This window comes from Dreissena polymorpha, chromosome 2 (assembly GCF_020536995.1).
Source record: "Dreissena polymorpha isolate Duluth1 chromosome 2, UMN_Dpol_1.0, whole genome shotgun sequence".
NCBI classification, from domain to species: Eukaryota; Metazoa; Mollusca; class Bivalvia; order Myida; family Dreissenidae; genus Dreissena; species Dreissena polymorpha.
Genome location: NC_068356.1, coordinates 31,911,825 through 31,937,199, shown reverse-complemented (window position 1 = coordinate 31,937,199; position 25,375 = coordinate 31,911,825). Strand labels below are relative to the sequence as shown.

At 36.5% G+C, this 25,375-nt stretch overlaps 1 protein-coding gene across 3 annotated transcripts; it reads right to left on the bottom strand.

The window, feature by feature from the left end:
- Positions 1 to 750: 750 nt before the first annotated feature.
- On the bottom strand, positions 751 to 24,823 carry LOC127866498 (alanine racemase 2-like). 3 transcript variants are annotated; one of them, XM_052407050.1, is made up of 10 exons: positions 24,690 to 24,823; positions 22,030 to 22,179; positions 17,091 to 17,252; positions 16,636 to 16,844; positions 13,956 to 14,051; positions 12,532 to 12,653; positions 3,674 to 3,783; positions 2,880 to 3,009; positions 1,652 to 1,749; positions 751 to 1,191 (listed from the first exon to the last, which is right to left on the bottom strand). In XM_052407050.1, the coding sequence occupies exons 2-10, from the start codon at positions 22,154 to 22,156 to the stop codon at positions 935 to 937; spliced, it is 1,311 nt and encodes a 436-aa protein (XP_052263010.1). In that variant the 5' UTR covers positions 22,157 to 22,179; positions 24,690 to 24,823; the 3' UTR covers positions 751 to 934. The 3 variants fall into 3 exon arrangements, with proteins under 3 accessions (XP_052263010.1, XP_052263011.1, XP_052263012.1); XM_052407051.1 differs by lacking the exon at positions 24,690 to 24,823 and having other exon boundaries at positions 16,717 to 16,844; positions 22,030 to 22,395; XM_052407052.1 differs by lacking the exon at positions 24,690 to 24,823 and having other exon boundaries at positions 1,101 to 1,241; positions 1,629 to 1,749; positions 22,030 to 22,398.
- Positions 24,824 to 25,375: the final 552 nt, after the last annotated feature.

Below are 25,375 nucleotides of genomic sequence, written 5' to 3'. Positions count from 1 at the left end.
TTAATCAACAACATCACTACATGTATTAGAAAATACGATATGGTTTGTCTGGCCCTCGTGGGTATTCCTTTGATAATCGTACCCAATTATATTTTTTGAAAAAAAAAATCATTCATGGTAAAGTGACCCATGTATTTTCACGTATAGTACGACAATAGCTCGTTAACGCTAAAGGTTTATAAACATGTACGTAAAACCACTAATGTGTTGTTTTCTAATTTGGAACTCGTATTTGACTTCTCTTTCATTGTGTTCTTAATAAAAAACACTGTTAAGCATAATTGCGTATGAAAATTCATATTGACTCACACTGTGCAGCATACCATAACCGTTTGTATTACGAGCCTGCATGCCAAAGTAGCACCCATGAGACCTCGAGTAAATGCGTAGTCGAATATATTGTGTTGCTCGTTAAAAATTCATACGCTATACACTATAAATGGTACGATACAATTAATACATAAATACAATACTAGTAACATAAATCTTGTAAAGGTATGAATAAATTTCATATTATCCTTTTAAATCGTTTTCATCACGTTTATAGACTTTGCGTTAAAAAATAAGCAAGGCTCAAACTACTAACATTTTGCATACGAACCTGACATTGACTTCCGGTACAATCAATCCCCAGGACAAGACTGACGTTGTTCATCTTAAACTTCTAGACGGAAACATATGTTTACATACATGTCCTCGTTTTTCGTTGTTTTTCGTTATTGGCAATACCGAATGATGACAGGAATTAAATGAGGGCGGGGTTAAATTTATCGCATAAAAGTTTACACGTATTTTTAAAAATAAGCATTTCACATTCACAAGTTAAACAGAATAACATTTTATATTCAACACACAGTGCTTAACACTTATATTAAACATAATAAATCATATGTGCATAAAATTAATACACATTGCAAGCGTTAAAAATGTGGCGCTAGTCTGTAAACAATTTCGATAAACCTGTATCTATGTCAAACATCTGTCCGTTAAACAGGTAAAGCCTCGGCAGACGTTTGGACAGACGAATTATTGTTTCTGTGGTAGTTGTATTGCCTAATTTGGCCAACGTCGCAGAGGAATTGACGTCGCTGTAATCGTGACTCATAACACAGAAGATTGTTTCAGATTTGGATGATATTTTAACGGTAGTCGTATCCATGCTCACCCGTCCGACAATTGGGCAAATTGTTCCTAGAAAAAACAATGGCTTTATTGTAGGTGTTCGATTTTAGCAACTTATGATATAAGTGAACAACTTTCAGTTGATGAAATAGGCTGTTTACTTTTTGAAATCGCAAAGTTACCGAATTAATATAAGATTAAAATTATAATAATATGATCGCGCAAACATACTTTGGGCAATGTAATAACTACCGTCGATGCTTGCACGACGACAAGAAAAGTGTATACAAACGTGAACTCATTTATGTGAGTTTTATTAAAGGAATCGTTTGTCTGAAATGGGTGTGTCTCTTATAGCCACCGCAACCATAAAACGTGATAGTTGGGTAACAAGGTTTAACAGTTCAATTAAACGTAGTAAATACGAGTAACGAGTCGCTAGTGATTGAACCAGGAAGCGCTGGATTGTTAAGCCAATGCGTTACAATTAGACCACGGAACCTATGGCATGGAGATATTCAATACTTACCTTGCAGAGTACGCACATGACCTGTGCGAAAGCACCTCGAGAAGCCGTCTGCGAAGCCAAACGATAGAATGGCGAACGTCTCACCGTCGTGTTGACACCTGAAACAAATACAAACAAATTTATTTTGAATTGAAATAGTCCTGCATATCGGTAACAGTACTTGAAATAAACATTTCGACTAAGCAAACCCAAATTCATATATTATCATACGTTTGAGAAGAAGAATAAGCAGAGTGCATAAAACAAAGAATCTGAGAGATATTGGTTTACATTGGAGCAGTACAATACTACATTTTATCACTTCTGTCGTTCCTCTTAAAAATGGCTTAGGTTCAATATACGAAAGACATACAGTCCATGAGTAAACATGCTTACATACCAACATATATAAATTCATGAACATGTGCAACTATTTATATATATAGAAACATGTTTGAAGGTTAACATCTTCATTATCGTCACAAAAGCAACTATCGAAAAGTGCCAACTAACAAACATGGCGAACTTTCACATACGCCATTTTAATGTACATTTAATTGAAGCGACAAGAGGACCAACAGGTTATGGCTGGATTGCACTTTACCGGTACGCAGTTGTTTACCACTATCGACAAAGCGGGAGTTTAGGGGCGGTAGCCCCAGATACTAAGGAAATATATAGGATAAAATGATTATTAGATGTTGCGTTAGGTGTTATGTGTTAGGTGTTGCGGGTTAGGGTAAGGTATAGGGTACGCTTTTCCGTTCTTTTTTACGTACCGGTAAAGTGCAATTGCACACAAGTTATATGCAAAATGCTATTTATTTTGATATAAGAACACATTATACTGTTGAACAATGTTATGAAAGTTAACATAAACTATTTTTAAAATCGGACAAGTCATGCATTTTAAGAACTTCTATAAAGAGTGATTAAATGGTCAATAGCCCTCGGGCTATCATTTTGTCCCCGGGGCTATTATCGAGCCCTGCCACCTGCCAATATTAACCTCTCAATAATTGGGGATTATCGATAGTTGCCTTCTGCCATCAATAACCTCTCAATAAATTGGGGATTATCGGGACCTGCCTGAAGCCTGTAATTAATTCCGAGCTTGAGACCTACAGTCGCATATGAATAAGTTGTCAGCAGCACGGAAGTCATGCTTATTTACATAGAATATAGACGTGATATAAATATCAGATTCGATTGGAATAACACTTGTTAACATCATTGCAATTATACTGACGTGTATCCTCTATTGTAGCCTATGGACTGTCCGGCACGGAGTTCGATCACCTTGGTTGCGCATGCGTACATGCTTAGGGCTGGTCTCAAACCCGCGGCCTCACTTACCTCCACACTGGCCAAAGACGAATCTGAAATAAGAATAGATAGATAACTCTCAACGAAACATGTTCAGTAGGGAAACAAAATCAATCAAATCGATCATTTTTTAAACAATTTCATCGCAAAAACCGCTGATGAATATAATGCAAGCGATTCCTGATGTTAACTGTTGACGTGCGTTCTAACATGACTCTCACTGACATGACAATACATTGGCGCAAAATATATGTCTCTATTGAGTGATCAGCAAATAGAAATATTCTCTTACTTATAGAATATTTTTAGACAATATTAGGATCTTACAACTTTTCGCAATATCTTTCAAAACACTCTTTCGTTGTTCTGATCATAGATGCGGGTCTATCAATTAATTCAAATCGGAACTCTTAATCATCGATCATTAGTCAAAAACCAACGATAACTCGAAAATTCTTAAAATGAGCCGCGTCCTGTGAAAATCGGAGTCAATGCATGTGCAAAAAGTCTCGTCCCTGATTAGCCTGTGTATTCTTTACATGCTTGTAAGATACGACACTTTCCGCCTAAGTGGATAGTCGCCTAACTGGAGACTTCCTCTCGACGAAAAATACCATAAACGCGTCAAGCGTCGTCCTTGGTTAGCTGTGCGGACGCACATACATTAAGTCCTGTTTTCTCGGAAGGCTGCTCAAATTAAAGCACGTGAAGTCGCACCCAGTGGTTGTCCGTACATGGCCACGCCCACTCGGATGAAGTCCAGCTCTGCCGCGATACCGTTGAACACCGAGCACGTGTTGGCCGCTTGCACGGGGACTCCTCGAGACCTGCATTGCACACGGTTTAAACTTGATATGCGTGACATCATGATGGCATTGTGGGATAAGAATGGCTTAACACATTTATATTTGTGTCAATTCGAATATAAACGAAATGGTCCACCCCGCAACCGCCAATTGCATTCTACACACTAGCTATCCATTGCCCTGCTATGTGGCAATGCAATCTAAATATTTATTATTAAATTCGAAATGAACAGATGCCAGATAAATCTTTAAATGAAGCTTCGAGTGTCTGATAACTAAAAAATAATATTATATATACCTAAAGTATTTGTAATTATTACAAAACTAAGCAAATGTTCATAATTACTCCGTCCCAATCAATATAATTTTTGCGAAATTTCATGGCTGTTACCATACTTCTATTATATACGCGTTAAAACAGAAACTTATGTTTTGTAAACAAATTTGACTACTAGTCCTGCTATATTTTACGTATCAGCAAGATTTTGTTTTGTTTTTAAGTAACGAGTTTTACCTCTTACTATTTTAGATATATGATAAAGTAAGGCGGATGCTGCAAGCAATTAAATAAATGCGTCGCCGCTTGAAATTTATGTAATTCATAAATGACCGAACTTTTAAGGTACATGTTGAATGAGGTTTGTGGAATTTGTTCATGTCCAATATAATGGCATGATATATTCTTCATAAAAACATTAAGAAGAAGAATTGAACAAGGCCGAATTTCGACCTCAACTAAGCCCTAAGGATCACGCGATAATATTTTCATGATGAACAAAACTACTTACCTGGTAGATTAAACACCATCTTCGTCACCTCAAAGATAAGTTCACGTTCGGTCATACTTAGAGCCGCTATTTAAGTTGACACGTGTTGTGATTGCGAATATATATTTCTTATTCAGGATGCAGGATCACGTGACTTTGTGGGGTTCCAAATTAAACTTTAATGGATGTAAACACACCGGTAAGTGTTGTTTATTTCAACTAACTTTTAAAAAAAAAAAATCAACTAGTGCATTAAAGACAGTTTTTATTTGTGAGCGTTAGCTCACAAATAATGTAGAGTCAATTTTGCAAATCAGTATGGGTTTAACTACGCTAGGAACCGTACCCGTGACTGCTTGTGTGGATAACTGCAGTAAAACAATTTTTTTAAATAAAATTCATTTTAATTATTAAATACTTACCTGTTATCTCATGCTTCTCCTTTCCAAGGAGAATTAACTCATCCGGAATTTTAACTGGGAATCCGCCACCTCAATACCGTAATACAGGCCAGGTTAAACATAGTGCAATGCAACCTAGCCAAAAATCGGTAACCAACCCTCAATATTCTTTCAATATATATACAAAAATATTAATTGAATAGCGGGGTGGGAGGTGGGACTCACCGATAACAGGTAAGTATTGAATAATTAAAATGAATTTTATTTAAAAAAAATTGTTTTAATGTCATAAATACTGACCTGTTATCTCATGCTGATTTTGCAGCTGCGGTGGGAAGGTTCGTATATATTTTCCCAACACAGTAGAACCCATAAACAGGGTTATCAGCTAATGATAGCAAAACCCTAAACAAGGGTTATCAAGTAATCTTCGTTAAAACGGTATTAATTATGACTTCTCGGACAAAGTAATATGTCTATATCGTAAAGAAGACACTACCGTAGTGAAACCACAACAAGCCCTAACATATACAAATTGTATTGTTGGCACTTCAGAAAACGAAGATAAAAGATGACAAAGGTGGTCGGATTCCTCCAGAAAACAGCTTAGAGCACGTCAACAAGTGGGGTGTGATTAATATATGCCCAATAAACAGACAGAGCTCTTAATTCTTGCGGTCAGATCCTAAAAAGGAATGAATCCTTAGATAGAGATAAGAGTAACTTTCCTTAGTCGAGGTCTAACCCCGAGATATAGAAGCCGCAGACACATCCCCCCCCCCCTTTAGGGAAATGAAGAGTTTCTTTTGAGAACTCGAATGGACTTCCGACTTACACTGCTGAGATAGAACTTCAAAGCCCCGATTGCCCATAGCAGTTTATCCTCATCTTCATGACTACCAGTTAAAGAAAAACTTGGAAACTTGAAGGTAGAAGCCATAAAGAGGACTTGATATTAAGCAAGGAATCCTGGCTGACACAACAAAGTGAAGACGACATTAGTTCCAACTGGAATTGGTCGTATTCAACAGAAAAAAGCATGAATTTCACTTCTCCGTATGGTAAAAGCCATAATAAGAAGGAAAACCGTCTTAAAATTATATTGGAACTGTTAATAAGCCTGATGAAAAAGGTTCATAGGAAGCTCATTAAGCATCCCAACATGTAACACAAGCCAAAACCGCTTAAGAAGGTAAAGGAACGAAAAACATAGTGTTGACGTTCCATAGTTTAGATCAGTTCCAAAATAGGTAAGATAGCACAGAGTTGCGATGACTTACACAAAACAAGGTATACGAAAGCATAATCTCTAACATTTGATGAAGAAAAGAACAAATTTCTTATCATCAAGAAAAAGATGAGAAAAACCTCTATGTATCTAGCAGAGTGATTAAGGTAATAACTATGCTCTCGAATACCCAGTCAAAAAAAATTTCCATAGAACCTTTATACAGTTCTGATGGAATTATCCTTGCACAAGTAACAAGGATTGAAACTCTAACAGAAAAACGTTCTTCTGTAGAGATAACTAAAAGTAAATAATGGCCAGACATCTACTAGCACATGTTTGGATCAGTAAAAATATGTCTCTATGAGATATGATATTTGACCTGTGAAGAAGTTTCCTGAAAATAATTGTACAGGAGACTTAAAAGGTCGTAGAACCATAATCCCATGGTTCATTAAGTATATTGCATGAAATTATGGCAAAAACTCAGTTATTCCAAAAACTCACCAAGAAGGCAAGATATTCCAGTTATGTCAAGTGGACGAATGTATAACAATCGCACACCCTGCTGGATCGATTTCTGTGAACTGCATTATTGACGTTGTTCAGCATACCGGTATGTACAGCGATCTACGATCGCATAACGCTAATTACTAGCGTTTGATGATAAACAACATTCTTCGATATACTATGCATCAATTTTGTACGCCATGCAAAATCACTGCCGCGCATGCGCAATTACATTATTTGAACCCAACGGAAAAATAATTCGAAAGAAAGACAAAACGTCCAACAGGGCGTTGAGACAACCTGGTATGAGTAAGACGATAAGAGAAAATTTGTTGTTCTTGCAAAGAACGAATAAGTTCCTGATTTCCAGATACAAGGAGTGATAATATGATCACCTCCGTGTCTGTAAGTAAACCACGACCGATGTGTGATAGTTGAAACCATCACAAAGGAATCGTGAAAATGTGTTGTAAATGAAAAACAGCTTAAAGAATTTTCGCTTTTCAAGATGCAGATGTGCAGGTGATATTCATTAGGATACCGCATAATTGAGAAAATCAAGATACGCTGTTCTATGTGATCGTCCCTTACCTTCTCTGCTCACATCTGTATAAGATGTAAAGAAGGTTGTGGTAGAATAAACTATATTCTTGCCAAGATAATCTTCTAGTCTAGACACCACTGAATAGTGGTAAATAATGACAAAAAGATGGAAATCTGTGTCATTGAATAATCCCGAGATTAACACAAATAACTTTAAAAAAAGCTGAAACGGACGTTAGAAAAGACGTCTCAGCAGAAAGACCGGTGACCGGACCGGTAAATACCGACCGGTGACCGGAACCATTTGTCAAGGATGGGTGGGCAAAGAAATCACGGCAAGCCAAACTTTCCCACTCCAAACACACTTGAAAATTGGTAGAATAGGACAGTGTTTAACACTTATAAGTTTATGACCTATCTACAGTATATAGCCTCTTCTTGAACCAATAACAGGCGTCTTTAAAATCCTGGATAATACAGGCCGTGAAGTCATCGATTTTCGAAGTACGGAAATATGATTGACAGTGGTACCTCCGGAATCGGAGGTGTGATGGCAGAAAAAGGTGAAAACCCTAGGAGTAACCTTAAGGGGGACCACGCTTGCCGGTAGAATGCTTGGAAGTCTTAAATTCTGACTTGATTAATCCATTACTTCAAGACTCCTAACCGGGACGAATTCCGAAAGGAATACGACCAGTTATATGAAGACGGCCTGTTATGGCCAGAAGTGTAATAGAAGAATAACTTAAAGATGAGGTCCCTCCAGAGCCTAGCATCTAAGATCTGAGTTCAATAGCTCCTAAGCCGTCTACAAGACTGTAGCCGCCATGCGGTCAATCTGATAGGCAATCCTATGAATCAGAACTCTTGATTCCAGTAGCTTGAAAATATGCACTGTCGTAGGAGCAATAGAAAAGCAGAAGTCGATACGAAATGTCGTCTGCTAATCCTGTTAGCGTCATTAATGTGTCCCAACTGTTCCGTGACACTGACTGCAAAGTCTGTAGCCGACAGGTAAAGGCGGTTAAAACAATTCATCCTTCGGGTCTCGAACATAAATTAATAGAGGTCAAATAGTAATGTTCGACCTCAATGCTAGTCTCCGAGCCCACTTCAGCCGATCTATCTACAAGACAAGTAGTCTGCATGTAGCCGGTTGAGATAGAAGTAGAAATAACAGATATAGGTATTTCATTATCTTCTAGTATTAGTAGGTCATAACCAGCACCAGAATGGATGGTCAGGAAAATCAACCATAGACCAAGTCAGCGGAGATGATTTGGTAACCGTCGCCAGTAGAACATCAGTATTGAAAAACACAAAATGTCATGTAGATTGTTGTATCCATAAAATAAAGTATTCAATACAATCATAGCCAGGGGTATACAACTAGGTAATGTAGACGATACCCGTGATACTAAAAATTGACCGATGAAAACACAGTGGAATACCGGTAATTGGTAACTGGTGACCGAACCGGACCGGTCAATGACCGGTAACTGTAGCCAGGTGAACGGACCAGTCATAATATGACCGGTGACGTTACCAGTTAAAGACCGAAAAATGGTGGAATCCATATGGTCTGATATCAATGTCAAGCACTGCTCGGAAAAGAAGATCGTGCCAAAAATCCAATCCGATGGCGATGAGACATCACTAAAGCAGACGACGAAGATTCATTCGATGACAAAGAAGAGGAGGAAGAATAGTCCGATGATGATAACGAAGAAGAGGAGGAAAAATAATCCGCTGATGATGAACGACTACTTATTCTGACCGGTGACCAGTGATCGGTGATATGACCGATGAATGGTGACCGATGTCCGGTGATCGGGACCGGTATAATATAACTGCGTCAGAATGGAAATATCTGGTGCAGAAGAATGACCATCCTCGAAGCCATCTGATAATGTTAACCGGAAAACAACGGTAGATAATCAGTATTAATAGGCATAAGTGTTCTTATAGTCGTAGTGGCGAAAAGAACAGCTTATCCCGAAGCCTGAAAGTTAAACGAACTAGTGTTCGTATAAAAATACGGCTCGGTGACTGCAACATGTGTGGATGCCATAAGAAAAACCATCACACGTGGAATGGAGACATGATATTCCTAAAGGAATAAAATGGAGAACGTCGATATGACCAGTAGGTTCATTAACGCCTACGTGAGAAGTGGCGACATCCATATAACTGCGATGCCGAAATATTGTTCGGCTACGCTGGAAATATTGTCTCCTACGATATTGTCTCCGTGAGCGTTGACGTGATCGCTTACGAGCGTATCAACGCCGAGAACTGCTCAATGAATGAGAGGTATGTTCGATAACTATCCTGTTGTGTACAATGAGGTCCGATGATGTCTACGTGAAGGTTGACGACGTCCTTGTTTTCTGCGATGTCGTAATCTGGATCGGCTGCGCTGTCGAGATGTGGATCGGCTGCGATGAGACCGAGATCTTCTAGAATACCGTCTCTGTGAGTGACGACGTGATCGCTTACGAGAGCCGCGACGATGTGAACTGCTCGACGAAGAAGAGCGTGTCCGATGTCTACTCCTTGATGAAGACGATGTATTCGACGAAGAATAGGAGAATAATCCAATGTTGAAGACCGAGTTCTTCTTCTTGACCGGTGACTGATGTTATCGGTGGCAGGCCTAACTGATGACTGTTGACCGGTGACCGGACCGGACCGATGACCGGACCGGACCGGTGACCGGTGATCAATGACCGGACCGATGACCGGACCGGACCGGTGACATGACCGGTGACCGGACCGGTGACCGGTGATCAATGACCGGACCGGTGACATGACCGGTGACCGGACCGGTAATCAATGACCGGACCGGACCGGTGACCGGACCGGTGACATGACCGGTGACCGGACCTTTGACATGACCGGTGACCGGACCGGACCGGCCGGTCAGACGTCGATCAAAGGTACGTCATCAACGTCCCGGTGACGTACCGGTCATATCATGACCAGTGTTGTCACCGGATAATGACCGTAGGGCGGATGCCAAATGGTCCGGCATTGGTCGATGTCCTTGACCAACGCCATCGGGCAAAGACCGGCTGACGGGTGTCGCCATATGGTCTGATGTTGACCGACTGTCTAAGAGACTTAGCATAGTACGGTCGCCATCGTGCCCGATACCCGTTGACTGATGCTGCAACTATCATCCATGGTCTGCGAAGTCACCGGGTATTTATCCACTCTTGTTTCTGCGACCATCATGTAGTCGAATTTATGAAAAACAAAAGCAAAACATATTCAACCATAAACTGGTCACAGACCAGATTATCATACGGCACATAAAATCATTATTTGACCATAATGAAAATTATAATAATACTGCCGTAGATCATAAATTAAACAAAAGTTTAATTCAAAACAGATGAAAAATAAAATGACGATCAATTAGATTGTCATACGGAACGTTAAAATCATTATTGCACACAATGGCAAATGATAAACAATCTGTCAATAAAAGAACACGCTTTGCACGATCTCGTAACACATTAGAAGAACATGCTTTGCACGTTCTAGCAATGTATTAGAAGAGCACGTTTTGCACGTGGTCGTTCGCGCCTGAAAACACCCAGCATGGTAGATTTAAACCATTGTTCGATAAAAACAAGCATGGCTTACCTTTTACAAATGAAACAAAATCCATTAAATCCACACAAATTAATCCGAATGAGAAATAAAAAGATAAATAACACAATTTATCTATTCAAAACCCCAATCAACCAAGTGAAATAAATCGAAAAACAATATTTTAATTCAGAGCCGTAAAAGACGCGTATACACCTGGTCGATCCGGAAAGAATATTGAAGGGTTGGTTACCGATTTTTGGCTAGGTTGCATTGCACTATGTTTAACCTGGCGTGTATTACGGTATTGAGGTGGCGGATTCCCAGTTAAAATTCCGGATGAGTTAATTGCCCTTGGAAAGAAGAAGCATGAGATAACAGGTCAGTATTTATGACATTAAAATTAAGCAGACGACGAATGCTTAAAGCGTCTGCTCTAACCACCGTATTCTCCTGTTTATAGTTCCCATTGCTAAACTACATAGTGTGTATGTATTCAAAAATATTTAACAGCTTGTAAGACAACGTTGGCCAGTCTAGTCTTTATCATTGAAATCTGTACATATTGGCTGCTTCAGGGAAAACGGGGCTTAATGCATGTCAAATAAGATTAGCCTGTGCACACTGATTAGCTGTATTAATGATTTGAAAAAAAAACACATCTCGACCTGTGCTTTAAGACACACTCTTTATAAATTTGAATTGGTTGTGGTCATTTCAAACTTGCGATATAAAAAGCTATAACATAATTTTGAAAACTGAGTTGCGTCTAAGATTATACAACAGCGAACAAATTCAGTGCCTTCAGCGCTATAATTTTATGCTGCTTATGGCAATGTGAAATATTTCAAAATAACTTTATTTAATAAGTCTGTGTTCTTGGCCAAAAATTTAATCTTTACTGCATTCATGTATACAGTTATGCAGACGTATTCAATGATATATTCGTTAATCTTAAGATAGCGGCACACACTGCAAGGAAAACTGTCTTTATGAACTAACGATTTTTGCAAAGGTACATGTATTTTAATAACTCAAGATATTTGCAAAAACAAAGCCCTTAACGGTGTGTTTATATTCTTTCCAGCCCGTGTGTAAACCCTAGAAAACCCCGTTGATCATGCAGCCTATATTTCATTAGGCGGAAAACAGTGGTTGGCAGCGGTGAATTAATGTGCAATAAGAATAAGAAGTTAAAATGCAATAAGTAATTGGCAAATGGTATTTGGTAAATGGCACTTAACAATTTAGGAATGGAATTTTTCTTTAATTCTTTAATTCATTTGTGAATTTTGGCAATTACCATAAGGCCATATGCATGTCCTGTCAGCTTTTTCATAATTTTCAGCCCTTCAGGCCTGGAGAATTCATAATTGCATGCGCTTAGAATGTAATGCATGTACCACACGATTATTCGTATGTTTGTAATTCGACATTTCAAACAAATGGTCAAACGGGTGGTACTTATGTTTGAACTATAATTCACAGCTGTCATGTGCTCTGTTTATGCATTCAATAAAATTTAAGCTTTCAGCGGCTCTGTTGACCGGCATCTAAGAAATAGTTTAAACATATTCTAAACGTTAACCTTTCAGATCGATTCGTAACTATTCGAAACTCTTTCGTTGCGAAATGCTTCCATATGGGACTTATTTCAAGCGCATTAAATAAAAATGAAAGTTAATCTAATCGCATCAACCCACACAAAATAGACTCCCCATACCTGTACGGTTGTACAGCCTCGAGGAACGCGTGCAGTTGGTCACGTGTGAGCTGAAGGTCCTCCCAGGAGTCCACGAAGTGAGTCATCAGGCTGTGCACGGGGACCTCGTGCCTCTCACACAACTGGATACGGGTACCACAAACACGTACATGCATGTACTCAATATATATCCGGTGCTACTTTTATAGTTTAAATATACTTCTGACATACTATGTTCTCACAAAAAATATAATTATATTAGTAAAAATGCATACAACATGTTGCATTGTTGTTATTTTGACGCATGTGTATGTATACATTATTGCTATATTGTTATTAAGACGATGAGCTGTATACATATTCTAAAGGCGTAAATAAACTGTTATGTTCTGTTCATTTAAAATATAAAATGTAGCTTGTTGAAGTTCAGTTGTGTCTAAACCAAAAACGTTTTCTGCGTGGGGAACGAGCTTTTCGATACTGGTTTTAGGTTGCACTTATTATCTCTGAATGTTGTTGATATCCAGATATTCTTAAAGCTTTTCGATGAGGGATCTTGTTTATTCTTAAACTTAAATTTAACTTGATTTAGTGTATAAGGCGAATACATGCCTCTTCCAAACGCACGTTCCAATTCTCTACATGCACGGAGTGGATCTTTCAACGGTTTGTTAAACTGACAAAATTGAAAACAGTTGTTTCAGATTCGCAAATTTTCGTTTTAGTTATGATATTTGTGAGGAAACAGTATTACTGAACATTTACCATAGTCCAATATAGCCATTATATGTATCTTTTGACGATTTGAAAACCTAAAAATTATAAAGCGTTGCAACGCGAAACGATTGAATAATTTGGAGAGTTCTGTTGTTGCCGTTTAAATTTGCGAAACTACGAAGATTGCTTATATAAGGTATAAAATACAAAGTCTGCGTATACTCGGCGGAATAGCCGAGAGGGCTAGTGCGCTTTTACTTCAGACTAAATCCAGCACTCCGGGGGTCACTGGTTCGAGCCCTGGTACCGGCTACTTTTTTTTCCTTTTTTTAATTTTATTCTTGATTTTTTACTGGAGCTTTTAAGATCCAATGTTTACATTTATCAATATAAAGCATTTAGTGAAAAACTTCAAAATATGCCAAAATCTGTGAAAAGGCCCCTTTAAGCTCAATTCGGAATATTTAAGTTAACCCAATTGATATCAAACCTAGAATAATAAATGCTTACTCATTGGAAAATATTGCAGGCTAAGAAAAAATTAAAAATTGAGAACTTTTGTTAACAACGGGCAGACTTAATCGAAGTTTGGATTTTGAGCAAACAAAATAAGTTTGAGCGTGAAAATTTACTCAAGTAATGTTAGTCGTCTTCGGGCCAAAGTTCCCATTATTTATATATCTAAGACTTAAATCTACAGTGCGGGGGCTATGAAAGAGACGCGGTACCTGCATGACGGCTGGGAGATCCTCGATGCTACATCCGCTTGTCCGCATTCCGGTGTCAACCCCGACCACAACTTTACCCACATGGCTTTTGATCAGCTGGAATATACAAGACAATATTTGGAGTTCTGCCTTCCTTAACTTTAAATGTCGCTTTTAATATATTTTCCGACTTGGTGAGGTCTGGTCAGATACTATAAAACATGTTTGTGAATTTTCTAAATCGAGAGAAAACGCTGCATTAATATTAAATTGATTCACTAATACTTCATGGTAATGTAACATATTTATAACATATGTTGGCGTATAAAATATGCATACATACCGTGTTATAAATGTCTACACAAATCGTATATAGCTGCATGTGTAAAAGGGCTTTAGAATGGCATAACAATAACAAGAGGGCCATGATGGCCCTGAATCGCTCACCTGACTCATTAAGATCAGATGAAAACTATGACCTCTATTGTCTACACAATGTTTTTCTATGATTTGACCTAGTGACCTAGTTCCTGACTCTAGATGACCCAAATACAATCCCAATCCAGATTTCATCAAGATAAACATTCTGACCACAGTTCATAAATATTGGATGAAAACTGTGACCCCTATTGTCAACACAAGGTGTTTCTATTTATTTGACCTAGATTTTTACCCCAGATGACCCAAATACAATCCCACCCAGATTTCATCAAGAATTCTGACCAAATTTCATAAAGGTTGGATGAAAACTGTGATCTCTAATGTCTACACAAGGTTTTTCTATTATTTGACCTAGTGACCTAGTTTTTGACCCCAGATGACCCAAATAAAATCCCAACCCAGATTTCATCAAGATAAACATTCTGACCAAATTTCATAAAGATTGGATGAAAACTGTGACCTCTATTGTCTACAGAAGGTTGTTCTATTATTTGACCTAGTGACCTTGTTTTTGACCCCAGATGACCCAAATACAATCCCAAACCGGATTTCATCAAGATAAACATTTTGACCAAATTTCATCAAGATTGGATGCAAACTGTGACCTCTACTGTCTACACAAACAAATTGTTGACGGACGGACGCACGGACACACGCAGGCACGCACAACGGACGCCGTACATCACACGATCACATAAGCTCACTGTGTCACTTCATGACAGGTGATCTAAAAATATGTGTCGGAGATAAACAGTAACAGTTGTGGTTAAAATCCCATATAAACAAGGGCTGTTTGTAAAACATGCATGCCCCCCTATATGGGCTATAAGTTGTAGTAGCAGCCATTGTGTGAATACGTTTTTTGTCACTGTGAATGGTGGTGGTGGTGGTGTAGTAGTAGTAGTAGTAGTAGTAGTAGTAGTAGTAGTAGTAGTAGTAGTAGTAGTAGTAGTAGTAATAGTAGTTGTAGAAGTAGTAGTAGTAGTAGTAGTAGTAGTAGTAGTAGTAGTAGTAGAAGTAGTAGTAGTAGTAGTAGTAGAAGTAGTAGTAGAAGTAGTAGTAGTAGTAGTAGTAGTAGTAGTAGTGGTAGTAGTAGTAGTAGTAGTAGTAGTGGTAAAGTAGTAGTAGTAGTGGCAGTAGTAGTAGAAGTAGTTATAGTAGACGTGGTGGTAGTGGTGGTGGTGGTGGTGGTGGTGGTGGTGGTAGTAGTACTAGTAGTAGTAGTACTAGTAGTAGTAGTAGTAGTAGTAGTAGTAGTAGTAGTAGTAGTAGTAGTAGTAGTAGTAGTAATAGTAGTAGTAGTAGTAGTAGTAGTAGTAGTGGTAGTAGTAGTAGAAGTAGTAGTAGTAGTAGAAGTAGTAGTAGTAGTAGTAGTAGTAGTAGTAGTAGTAGTAGTAGTAGCAGTAGCAGTAGCAGTAGCAGTAGCAGCATTACAAGACCAATACTTAAGAATGATCAAATGGGAAAAGGTAACATAGCACCAGCAGTAAATATGGGGCTCATTTACAGGTCAGATTTGGAATCTCTGCTGTAAAATGAGATTTTGAATGAATTAAAGGGAGGCAAATCTGTAATAAAAAGAACATGCATAAACCGTAGTTGTTTCTCTTGTTTGAACCATGCTAAATCCTTACAAGTTTGGAAAGAATTGGATGAAAAATTTGGACTTTATTGCATAAACACCATTTTCTCAATTCAAGGGGAGGTAATTCTGTACTTCATGGACCAATAATGCTCATTTTTTGTAGGGTTTGTGTCCTCATTGATATAAAGACACTGTGCAAATTTGGAAAGGATCGGACAAAAAATGTGGAAGATTTTTGAAAGTTTTCACAAAATAGGCAAAAACGAATAAACATGCAAAGTTCAACGAGCTCCTGCGGCCATGTTTTTTGACGAATCAAATTTCTTTGAACAACTTTTTCAGGGGAGCCCTCAAAGGTCATCCCTGTGAAATTTTTTGAAAATCTGATGAGCGGTTTCTGACAAGAAGATATTTTAAGGTTTTTACCATATATGGTCATGGCGGCCATCTTGGTTATGTGATCAAATTTTTTTTAACAATTCTTTTGTCCCATGACCTAGGGATGCTCCACATGAAATTTAGTTGAAATTGGCTCAATGGTTTAGTAGAAGAAGATGTTTACAAATTTGTATACGGACGGAGGGACGGACGGACGGACGCCGGACGCTGAGTGATCACAAGAGCTCACCTCGAGCTATCGCTCAGGTGAGCTAAAAAATAAATGTAAACACTTACATCGTGTAGAAATGGAGGAGCGTCAAAGACGGAGAAAATGATATAAGGAATGAACATATTAAAAAGATTCTGTTTAAGCACCCCATTATTTGATGAATGTCCGCCATCATTGTGGTGCTTAACCCATTCTTTCAAGAACTTCAGACAGGAAATGCTTGGGATCAGCCTATGCGCTCTTATGGTTGGTATCTCAAAGCAACTGCTCACGCCTGCGAAGTTGAGCAAATAAGATTGCATATTGGAATTGTGTGAAACGATAAGACTCAATTTATTTATGTGTAAGTTATATTTACTTTCGAACAGATAATTTAGTGTTTTGGTTAATAAAATGTCTCGGGCATAAACGCATTACGTTTTCGAGAACGTTTACGTAATAAAAAAATGTATGCAATCCTGCTTATCTAAACTATTTCCTTTAATTTCCCAAAGGTGAATAAACACTGTCCTGAACTTACCTAGTATGATAACATCTGCCTTCACACCGCCCTCTCTAAGCTCCACCCCTTCGCTCGCCGTACCCACGGCGAAGCACGTGATCCCCGCGCGTAGCTCCAGAAAGCGTGACAGCATCACGCTACCGTGACCGTACGCGTTGCCCTTGACAACGGCGATGATCCCTTTAAAATTAGACTTTTAATTAGGTACAACTGACACGACTTAATAAAGAAATCCCAGTATTAGATAAAAAGAATGGAAACCTTTATACTCATCCTAAAAATAGAAATATTTTAAATAACATAATTGAAAACTACAATATGATAGATATCTGGCGTACAGTACACCCAAACGAAAGCAAATTCACCTGGCACTCAAACACAAAACCAACAATATTTTGTAGACTAGACTATTTTTTAATATCTGAATCTCTTTGCAACATTATTGACACATGTAACATAAAACCAGGATTTATGACTGATCACTCTCTAGTTGAACTTAAACTGCATAATATACAACCTGAAAGAGGCCCAGGATACTTTAAAATTAACAACAGCATCTTATTGGATACACAATATCAAACACAAATAAAACAGGAAATATTAAATACAGTTCAAAATAATAAAGATGCAAACCCAAACACCTTATGGGAAGTAATTAAAGGAAATATACGTAACACAACAATTAGATACACATCATTTAAACAAAAAGAAACACACAAACTTGAAACTGAAACCATCAAAACCATTGAAACACTTGAAAAACAATTGCATCAAACAAACACAAATGATACCACCGACATTGAAAATGAAATAACATTTAAAAAACAAATATTAGATGGAATCTATCATACACGTCTCAATGGAATAATACTAAGAGCGCGTGCACAGCATGTTGAACACAATGAGAAAAATACAAAATACTTCGCAAACATTGAAAAACGTAGAAGTGAACAAAAAACTATACACAAATTAGTAGTCAATGGCAAAGATATAACAAACATGACTCAAATACTAGAAGAACAACGTTTATTTTTCGAAACCCTCTATAAACGAAAACATGTTGAAAACAACACCATTTTTAAAAATACACATCATGCTTTAAACGAAGAGGAAAAACAACTGTGCGACGGATTGCTTAATGAATATGAATGTGGATTAGCCCTAAAAGATATGCAAAATAACAAAAGCCCAGGATCTGATGGCATCACAATCGAATTTTATAAATTATTCTGGAATGATATAAAAACACATCTAATTAATTCACTAAACTATTCATTTAACAACGAAAACTTAACTACGCTACAAAAACAAGGTATTATATAACTTATTCCAAAACCTGGAAAAAACTTAGAATCCTTATCAAACTGGCGCCCGATTAGTTTACTAAACAATGATTATAAAATTGCAACTAAAAGTATAGCAAACAGAATAAAAAAAGTATTACCAGCAATCATTTCAAGATCTCAATCTGGTTTCATAAAGGGACGTTACATTGGTGAAAACGTTCGTCTTATCCAAGAATGCATAAACTATTTCAACAATTCAAATAATCCTGGTCTAATATTCTTTGCAGACTTCGAAAAGGCATTCGATTCGCTTGATCATTCATTTATGTTCTCTTGCTTAGAAAATATGAACTTTGGTGAAAGTCTCATTCAATGGGTCAAACTATTCTATACCGATATTAACAGTTTAATCATTAACAATGGCTTCTTTTCAAACAGTTTTAACATCGAACGAGGGGTTCGACAAGGATGTCCACTCTCATCATCGCTATTTATTATCTGCATCGAGTATCTATCACATCACATCCAATCAAATAAACACATAAAAGGCATATCACTAGAACCTGACGAAGAAATCAAACAGTCCCTATTTGCTGACGATGCAACTTATTTTTTAAACGACAATTACGATTCTTTCCATAACCTAATAGAATCGCTAACCCTTTACGGAATGACATCGGGTCTGAAATTAAACAAAAGTAAATGTACTGTGCTACGAGCAGGAAAATTAAAACAAAGTAATGTCCTATATAAAAAAGAAATAAAATTTAATTGGACATCCGATGAAGCCACAACGTTAGGAATTACTTTCACAAATAATGAAAAAGATACAGTTCTTAAAAACATACTACCTAAATTACAGAATTTTAAAAACTGCTTAAAATCATGGCATCACCGTAAACTTACACTTATCGGAAAAAACACAGTATTGAAAACGTTTGCACTTCCTAAATTAATTTATGTATTAACAGTCCTCCCAAATCCACCAAATGATATTATTAACGATATAAAATCAGCAATATTTAATTTCATATGGGACGGTAAGCCTGATAAAATAAAACGAACTCAGTTAATTCAATCTGTAGAAAATGGAGGTATCCAATTAACGAACATTGACTCATTCTTGAATGCAATCAAATGCAGCTGGGTTAAAAGATACCTAGACAATGCCAATACAAGTAAATGGAAATTATTCTATCAGAAAATCCTAAAAAAAATATGGTGACTCCTTACTCTTTGAATGTAACATCAGCAAATCTATCTTACATGAAATTGCAAACGAAAACATATTTCTGTCTGATGTTCTATCAGCATGGTGTGATGTCACGCATAACCTAGAAACCCAAACAAGCAGTAAAACTATTCTATGGAACAATAAAGACATAACTTCAATTAATAAGACGTTTTTCTATAAAGATTGGTTTGAACGAAGCATTAAATATGTCGACCAATTATATGACTACAGAATTAAGGATTTCTACTCTTTTAATGATATATGCTACATATACGGAATACCTTCAAATAATTTTCTGAAGTACTACACATTAATCAAAAGCATACCCATACATATTAAATCTGAAATCAATACAAATAATACACCATGTACTCAAACAACATTCGTAGAAAATATACTTGGAAGAAAAAACAAAACAAATAAAATATTTTACACACTACAAATTAAAAACCCTACAGAAAACTCAAAAACCCAAAATAAATGGCAAGTCCTTTTCGGAGTACATGAACTTAATTGGAAACACATATTTACCATGCCATATAAAGCAACTATTGAAAGCACTCTGAGAAATTTTCAATATAAATACATACATAGAATTATAGCTACAAATAAATACCTCTTTAAATGCAAATTATCTAACTCAAATCTGTGTGACTTCTGCAGTGAAAACATCGAAACTATAGAACACCTGTTTTGGGAGTGCAAACACATCCAGCCTATTTGGAATCATTTAACATCTTTTCTTGAACAACAGCAACTAAACGTTAAATTATCTTTCTTAAATGTAAGTTTCGGAATTTACTCATTGAAATCAAAAGATTGTAATAATATTGTGAATTTTATTCTTATAATGATGAAATTGTTCATCTTTAACATGAAGTTAAAAAAACAAGTACCAAATTTTAATTGTTTTATCCATAGTCTTAAACTTAAAGTCCAGATTGAGAAAGAAATAGCCCTCAGTAATGACACATTACAAAACTTTGAACAAAAATGGAATCGGATTAAATTCTCATGATGCTTGTCCACTTATATACATTTCACTCTAATGTAAGTTATCTTTCTAAAATATTTTTGTATGTTTTTTTTTTCAATCTTATAAGATCATTTTGAATATACAACGAAACACACAAGTCCAGTATGCTTTCTTCCGACTTTATACAACTCATCATTTTTCATAACAATTCTTCTATTATTTTTTTCTTTTCTCTTTAAAAAAAAAATACATATTAACATATCTTGTATAACATGTCTGAACTTTATTGCTTTGTACAATCACTATGTTGTATATATTCATGTATACATTGTATGTATTATATTGAATAAAAAAAATAAAAAATAAAAAAAAAAAAAAAAAAAAATATATATAAAAAATAAAGAAATCGACTTAACAAAGGCATATAGCCTTAAATAATTGATTCAAACTAGGAATCATTATGCAATTCTTTATTATAAGCCGCGTCATGCGAACATGGGTTTTATGCAACATTCAGTTAGTGTAGCCCCAGACCAACGTGCGCACTGCCGCATATATATAGGTCGTCCACTAACCGCTAACTGGGGGGCCCGCTGGGTTGCCAATTCGAGCAAAAATCAGTGAACACAATAAAGTCAGTTTACCACGATGAAAGTCTGCAACATAACTTCGTAAGCCTGGAAATAATCTGATAACCCCTTGCACCCTTGTGTGTGCATTTAAAAACCGTTAAAGTGATATTATGGGCATTTTTCACTGTTGAATTGAGCTGAAAAGAATTAACAGGTCAATTGAGTTAGTTAAAATGTGTTTACTGACCAATTATCTGCAACTCATCTTGCTACCAGTTTTTTATAAAAAAGTGTATATTATATTCGATATTTTACATGACTCACCCAGTCCTCTAAGCCGAAATGATCCGTAAAACAAACTAGTGTCTTTGTGTCGTATGAACGAATCTGCACTAAAACTAGATTTAGATTCACATCGTAAATCGAATCATTTCTGTCGTCAGTTGTCAAAACGAAAGTACGGTTGATTTTCTAATGCATTATTCTTCTCTTCCCGGGATATTGATTTAGTATGTTGATGCTGCATTAACAAATATAAGTGTATATGAAGTGAAAACACCAAAAATAAACAACGGTTGCGATAGACACCTATAAACTGTAAGATGCCCATAATATCACTTTAGATAATGAAAAACAACATGAAGAAACATCATTTAGGTATATAACTTCAATCTAATCCGTCGCTTTATTTAGTTTTCAATCAAGTCCTTAATCGTTATTAATAAATAGACCATGTACACAACTCTGTGCAGTTTACGTGCTTAATCCCATGGCTCTTGCTAACCTTGTATCGGGTCCGACTACGGTAATGCTTACCACATGTTTTTCCTTACATACACCCACACATATATGCTTTTACTCCGCTACTGCTGATGACCGTGCCACTCACCGGTGTTGTGTCCGATGCGTTGCCTGACCACATCCAGGTTGCTTAACACCGTATCCAGGTTGATCCTTAGGAAGCACGACCTCTGGGCGAGCCGGAAGCCATTCATCACCTCACACTCCTCCGCCATGATTCACGACGCACACTGTCGTTCTACATATATTATTATATTACGACAAAAATCACTAAAAGTACATGCATTGCGAGTATTTTCCTGTATGTACATATGAACGAGTTTACCAGCGGAAGTTTACCCATAAACCATCAAACTATTTAAAAATTACTTTATCAGTAGATTGTTTAAACTGACTTAAACTGGTGGCGATTTACTTTATCACATTGATTTAATTGCACGCATTCACAATGATAACATTCGCGGATACATGATATTGGGTTAAATCGGACTAAATGTTTAATAATCACTAACTGTTCGAAAAAAAAACTGCTCGCGCCATGGTATATCCACAGGTGAAAAAATTATTATATAATATATGTTCATATATAATATCAGAATATTTTTTGTCAAAGTGATGAAAAAAATGTTTTTATGACACATTGATAGTGTTTCAGTGAATTGGTCACGCGCCCAACACCTGTGTGTATATCATGCTATTGAAACAGAATCATCAATACACACAACTAGCAATAGCCATCACATTAAATTCTCTTAAATATAAATACAAGGTGAAAAATAAGTCTCCTGAGCATGTTCGAATCATAATTGGTTAGAAAAATATTATCTCACTTAATTCAATACCTCGTAGTTTTTGTGTCATTATCCCGAGATTTCCCAGTTTTCTACCAGTATAAAACACACATCATAGTTTCCTCCTAGTTTTCTCTACGAATAAATCCTAGTGCACCCATAGTTTTCTCATATACTATTTCAAAGATTTGAAATATGTTTAAACGACCGTGCAATTATAACGTTTGAAAATTAAAGCTTATAAAGACTTTCCAACGAAATTATATGTGTCGTGTTCTGTGAAAGCTGGTCATAATGCATGTGCGTAAAGTGTCATCCCAGATTAGCCTGTGCAGTCCGCACAGGCTACCTAGGGACGACACTTTCCGCCTAAACTTGATTTTCGGCAAGGAGGGACTTCATTGAAACTAAAAATACCATAAAAGCGGAAAGTGTCGTCCCTGATTGGCCTGTGCACATGCATTAAGCCCAATTTTCTCAGAACAAGACACATATAATTCTTAAACGGGATCATCCCGAATGTGATCACATAGACAGACACAAATAAAATCTTACATAAATGCACTGACCATTGATGGAAAAATATTCCACGGGGCAACATTTACGGGGCAACATTTATGACGACAATTCATTGATACTATTGATACTATATTGTAAATACAAAGAATGTATACAATACCCATAATATAAGTATTATATGTTTATAATCTCAAAGGTTAATACAGTATATACTAATTCATACACCACAGACAGGCCGTTAATATTGCACGCCGTGGTGTGAGCACACAATAGTTGACAAATAAACAAGTATACGCAAATCTTCTTATAATAAGCAAAGTCGTTGAATTGATATGCCCAGCCAAATTAAGTGTATATATGAATGGGTGCAACTCACTTGATATACGATATCGTCCCAAAATATTAAAGTTTAGGTTATTTGTTTTATGCACTTCGATTCGCCTCATTATCTACGCCCATTATGAAATTTTGTATCGTATCTGAAATATAGCCCTTTAAAAGCTACATCATACAAGAACAACAAATGACAATTACTCGTAGTAAGGGCAGTGTAGGGTTTTGTTATTAGAAAAGGCTATTCTCCAGATTTGCGCTTCTCCTCAGTGATATCAAAACAATAGAGCCTTGAAAAGTTTGTGTCACGAACGGACGCCCGGACTGACGGATGGACAACGCCAGTTCTATATCTCTCCAACTTTTGCGGGGGATAAAAAAGAATGCTTTCCAACTAATTTCACAATTCCAAAACAATTAAAATACACACAAAAAACGTATGGAATAAGAGCTCAATAATCGATATTTTCACATACCAATTGTTGTTGTTTTTGAATAAAATTTATAAATTCTGACTATATAATTATTATGTTGCATGGGATTCAATTATTATGTACTTTTGAACTGTATCATACTTCATATGCTATTGTACCGTTTGAAACAATTCAACGTGCAGGTAAAAATATATTATATTACCAATTTTTAAGTATAAAAATATCACGGGTGCCATGTCACTCATGGTGAAATACATACCACAATTGTGTTATTTTTCTAAATTATTAGGTAGCACAGTTTAAAGCCGCACACCTTGTAATGAAATAGATGTTAATCAATACATATAGATGCAATTTGAATTTGTGCAACTTTGTCAATAAATATTTTAAAACCGAAAGTAGGATTTCTATATACGTTCATTTCGACAAAATAATGCGATTGTTTTTAAGTTTGAAAGCGCGAAAAAGACGGATTTTAACCTTGTAACCATCAAATATACTCTAATTGGCATAGATAAAATCAAATCTATAGCCTAGTTAGCAAGTAATTTATTATCTTTCAAACATACGTTCCGCTTTTAAAACCGAAAGTAGGATTTCTAGACGTATCCGTCCATTTCGACAAACGCGATTATTTTCAAGTTTTAAAGCGCAAAAAGACGGATTTCTACCTTGTAACCACCAGATATATTCTAATTCGCCGTCTATCATCACCACAGGAAATAGATGACCAGCGAAGCGAAAGTAAACAAACCAACCATGGAGAGCAGTGGGTATTTACCTAAAATATCTAATAATTACTCGCTCCTTATTAACCAGTGCGTGTAAGGCATCTTACAGAAAGATTAATATGTTTAAAAATGTGTATCTATATTGCAATTCGTATTGATGAAACGTTATTTAAACAAATTTATGATTGCTTTGTACCGGTTCGAAATTGGTACTTCTACGAAGCAACAGCTTTTCTTTTATGATTACATGGTTTGTCATCGTGTATGGAGATGATTTCCTATTCTTATAGGCAATTTATACCATCTTAACGCTACACACCGGTCTTACTGACCTGTGTACTAACGCGAAAGGAATTGTGGGAAGCACTTCTTTTACGAGTGAAAAGTGAAAGCGAAAGAAATTCAGGTAATCATGCTTCTGATAATCGCTATCAGTCTTAATAGAGATTCAAATAACATTTAAACATAATAAAATAACATTTCTTTAAACAACATTCCGTTTTAAACACACATTAAAAAAGATTTTTCTTTCATTATTAACATTTTCATTCCTACGCAGAACTACTTTGGCGGAAGCATAATTACTCAAACCAGGGGAATGTGATGCGTCTTAGTATAGAGGTGAC